This window comes from Pinus tabuliformis, chromosome 6 (assembly GCF_031772625.1).
Source record: "Pinus tabuliformis cultivar Carrire ecotype Pingquan chromosome 6, CPIR1, whole genome shotgun sequence".
In the NCBI taxonomy this organism is placed as follows: Eukaryota; Viridiplantae; Streptophyta; class Pinopsida; order Pinales; family Pinaceae; genus Pinus; species Pinus tabuliformis.
Window position 1 is genome coordinate 446047594 of NC_142292.1, and position 4680 is coordinate 446052273.

Consider the following 4680-nt stretch of genomic DNA (forward strand, 5'->3'; position numbering starts at 1 on the left):
TTGATGAGGTGGAAGCGTTCCTTGTTACCTTTCCCTCCGCTCCAGAGAAAATTTCGAATGATGCTGGAGATTTGATCAGTAATTTGTTTTGGAGCCAGCAGCAGCGAGGCTTGATATGTGGGCAGGGCAGAAAGCACGGATCGGATGAGGGTGAGTTTGCCTCCGGTGGTGAGCCAAACTCCGCCCCACGCTGTTATCTTATTTTTGAATTTAGATATCACTTCTTCCCACAGTTGGTTTCGATTGGAGCCCCTCGTCAATGGTAAGCCGAGGTATTTGATTTTTTCCCACAAAGCGTATCCTTTGAACCCCAGAACGTTGGAAATTCTGTCTGTGGCGTGCTGGTCGATATTCCAACTGTAAATTGCACTTTTCCTTTCACTGACTAATGCACCGGTGATGTTGCAGTACTGTTGAAGAATGGTTTTGAAAGCGCTTGCAATTCTAGTGGATGCGCCCCCAACAGAATTGAATCATCTGCGAATAGCGCATGATTCACCGGGGCTATGCCTTGAACTATCCTTATCCCTGGAATGGTACCGACTTGTTTCTCTTGGGTTAGCTTGCGACTTAGAACGTCTGCCATCAAGATGTATAGAAAGGGCGAAAGAGGGCAGCCCTGCCTCAATCCCCTGGTTGCTTGGAAAAAATCCGTTGGTCTGCCATTCACCATTGGGGCGATCCAAACGTTTTCTGTACAAGCCTTGATGAGGTTTATGAAGTCCTGTTTAAAGCCAAATGCTGCTAGAACCCTGTACAAAAAGGAACGATTAACACGATCAAAGGCATTGCACATATCCAATTTAATGATCATACCTTGTTCTTTCCGGGTTAGGCTGGAATGGAGAGCTTCTTGAATCTGGATGACATTATCCAGAATTTGTCTACCTTTTACGAATCCTCCTTGTGCCTGAGAGATGAGCTTTGGGAGTAGAGGCTTGATTCTGTTGGCCAGCAGCTTGGCCACAATCTTATAATATATGTTGCAGAGAGAAATCGGCCTATATCTTTCAAAGGTCCTTGGGTTTGTTTCCTTAGGAATTAAGGCTAGGAAGGTAGAGTTTATTCCTCCTCCTACTTTTGCCTTCCTCAGGATTCCTCTTACCATTCTGAATAGGTCGTTTTTGATGATTTCCCAACAGATTCTGTAGAAGTGAGCTGAGAACCCATCGGGTCCTGGAGCTTTATCCGGTTCCATGGACCAAACTACATCAGTTATCTCCTCATCCGTGACTGGGGTCAACAGAGAATCGTTGTCCTCCTCTTTGACTAGGTTTGGGATGGTTGAGAGGAACTCCTCTGCGTCCTCCTCATTTCCATTTCTTTCCGCACTTAAAAGATTCTGGAAATGAGTGACAGCTGCTTCTTTGATTTGTGAAAATCCATTGTACACCTGTCCGGTTGTGCTTGTTATCTCTGCTATGTGATTACGGGAAACTCGTGCCCTGCACTGTCTATGAAAGTATTTGGTGTTCCTGTCTCCAGATTTGAGCCACAAGCTTCTGGACTTTAAACGCCAGTATTCTTCTTCAGTTCTGAAACAACAATATGCTTTCCTTTGGGCAGTTTTTTCTATGTCTAAATCTGTGGGAGAGGGATCTTTCTCCTCCATTTCGAATTGGACTCTTTCCAGCTGAAGAACTGCTTCTTTCCTTTGGCTAGTTGGAGTTTGCAGAGATTTTTTAATCCAGTCCTTCAGAGCTTTTTTGGTGTTTTTTATTTTTTGTTCCCACACATAACTTGGGGATCCGTAAACAGCTATCCTCCAGGCCGTTTGAACAGTTTCATAGAATCCGTCTTTGCCTGCCCAGAGAGGGCTGAAGCGAAAAGGGAGAGGGCCGAGATCTTCTTCTTTTTTGATACAGAGTAGAACTGGCTTGTGATCCGATGTAAGCTTGGGGAGGATCTTGGAGAAAACCATTCTATTGTCCAGCATTAATGTGCTACTGATGAGAAACCTGTCCAGCCTAGCAGAGATTTGATTTTCTCCTGATCTGTTGTTGGACCAGGTATATTTACCTCTTATAGGTTTGAAGTCAACTAGATCCCACTGCGTAATCAGATTTCCCACAGTGTTGACGAAGGGGTCTCTAGAGTATGTTCCTCCTCTTTTTTCTTTGGGGTCTAGTATGATATTCAGATCTCCTCCAATGACTATGTTCGTAGGGTTAATCTGTTCTATATAGGCCATTAGTGTCCTCCAACACTCTCTCTTTTCTTCATAGTGGACAGGGACATACAAATTAAAAAGAGCCAAGGAGAGATTGCTTACCGTATGTCGCAGATCTGTGTGGATCCAATGTTGGGTCTCTGTGGATCGTTCCAAAGTGAAAGAGCTTTTTGACCAAAACGTGCCTATTCCACCGGCCGATCCCCTTGCACTAACAGCCTTTCCTGAATCAAATTTCCACTTCAACATGCTGGTGTTTAGAAGGGTTTCCCCTTCTACTTTGGTCTCTTGGAGCATAAGGATGTCTGTGGACTCCATCTTCAATAAGTCTTTGATAGCATCTGCCTTGTTGGGATTACCCAGACCCCTACAGTTCCAAGAGATCAACTGCATCATTTACCACTTAAAGGGGTAGGCCCTCCTCCTTTGGAGGCCCTAGGCCTGATATTCCTCCCTAGTGTCATTTCGATGGTAGCTTGACTACCGAGGGTTTTTTGTCTTTCTGACTCCTCTTCTCTGGTTTCCTTGTTTGATCTTCGTCCAGCCCTTTTTGTTGTCCTTTCAAATGTTTCATCATCTGATGATCCCATATTCTCTATGGTTTTCTTCTTTTTTTTTTATTATTTCTGCGTATGAAGGGGAAGAAATATTGCTTGGGGTGTGGATTGGGTTATTACCTGGTTCCATGGTTTCAATATTCTCCTGCTGTGGTGGTTCTTCTTCCCCTGCTTCCGGAGGATCTGAAGGAGGCGTGAGGATTTCAAAGGGGTTTTTATCCCCCTCATTGCCTTTTGTTTCACTGCTTCCAGCGTTTTGGTTACTTGTGCTTCCATTATCTACTTTGTTCTCTGTCCCTTTAGCCTTGTTTTTGTTACTCTATCTGCTGAATGTTGTCTTCTTTGCCTGTTTCCATTGATCTTCTTTATCCTTCTCTGTTGCCTCCTCGTTTCTTTTTTTGCAGTATCTTGCAAAGTGCCCGTACTCATGGCAGAATCGACACTTGAAAGGCAGTTGTTCGTAATCAAGCTCTTGGATGTGTGTCCAGTTTGCCACCGATAGCTGAATCGCTTCGGGTAATCCTGTTTCCAGATCGACCTCCACGCAGATCCGGGCACAAGAGTATTGATCCTTCCTTGGGGCCTGGTCTATGTATTTTCCAAGTGCGTTTCCTATGGATTGAAGTGAGCTTTGATTCCAGCAATGCAGGGGAAGATGCGGGAGGCGCACCCAAACAGGGACCGCCTTGGGCACATCTTGCGCTGGATCAAAATCAGTAGACCATTTGTTCAAGTAGAGTCCTTGAGGCCCCATGAAGTATGGCCCGTTTCTGAAAATCAGGCCTCTGTCCTCTATACTGTCGAACAAGAAAACGAAATACCCTTTGCCTACAAAGTAGACTTTGATTCCTTCATTTACCAAGGGTAACCAATTCCTTTTGACCCATTCTTCGACTGCTCTAGGGGATGGCCACAAACCGGTGAACTGGCCGATCAGACCTTTTTCTGCTAAATTCAGCGCAGATCTACAGATTTCCTCCTCTGGTAAGGCAACCTTGGGTATACTGTCTAGTTTTTTGAAGAATTTTTGCTGCGGGCCTGTGACCTGGCGTTTTCTTGTTGCAGTTACGAGAGCCTTAAAGGCTTCGATCTCCGGAGGGAAGAGGGGAGGGGCTGCAGGGCCACCTCCAGGCTCCATGAGGGAGAGCGCTTGCAGGTCGCTCAGAAGGCGCGGCTAGGGTTGCAGCGCGGCAGCTCGGAGCACTCGGGAGCTGTTGTCAAGTTTTTGATATTCGTTAACATTTTAAGAAATACTAAATTTTCACTAAATTACTAAATTACTAAAAAATAAGTTGTTTGGCAAAATAAAAATAATACTAAATTTTTTATATATAATTTAAAAAAAAATTATTATATAATAAAAAAATTAAAAACAAAATAAAATATTAACAAATAAATAAGGTAAATATATCATTCTTTATCAATCAAGTAATAGGAGTGAGTTAGTTTATAATTAAAGAAATCTATTCATCTTATTTTTTAAATTTGAGAATTAATATATTATAAAAAAATATTAATTTTAACTTAAAATAATATAAATAATTATGTAGTAAATTAATATAAATATATATATATCAATAAATAAAAATTTAATATTTTAATCAAAAATAAAAAATAAAATTGTATTAGATATCATTTTTTGGGATTCAACTGCGTTAAGTAAGTCATTCAAACGTATGACCATTTCCATGAGAGGTAGTCGTAACTGACTAATTTCTCATGATTTTTGAATAGTTCACTTAGCACTCATTGCATCGGGTGATGCTCACAGGGGTGAAAAAATGGGATTGAAACTAGTGAAATGTGGAGAATAAAAAATAAAAAATAAAATTGTATTTTATATATTTTAAATATATAAATTAATTTTTAATTAATAATTTAAAATTAATTTTAAATGTTTTATATTTTAAATATATTAAATAATATTTTAACTAATAATTTAAAACTATTTTT

The 4680-nt window shown here is 41.0% G+C and overlaps 1 protein-coding gene across 1 annotated transcript; it reads right to left on the reverse strand.

Moving 5' to 3' along the window:
* Nucleotides 1-3046: 3046 nt before the first annotated feature.
* LOC149259224 (uncharacterized) lies at nucleotides 3047-3865 on the reverse strand. Its single transcript, XM_089453655.1, has one exon. It carries the CDS (start codon nucleotides 3863-3865, stop codon nucleotides 3047-3049), a length of 819 nt encoding a protein of 272 aa, XP_089309781.1.
* Between the last annotated feature and the right edge of the window lie 815 nt (nucleotides 3866-4680).

Bases quoted from the DNA above. Each gene is read 5' to 3' on its own strand.
- LOC149259224 (XM_089453655.1), bottom strand. From the start codon at position 3,865: ATGGAGCCTGGAGGTGGCCCTGCAGCCCCTCCCCTCTTCCCTCCGGAG.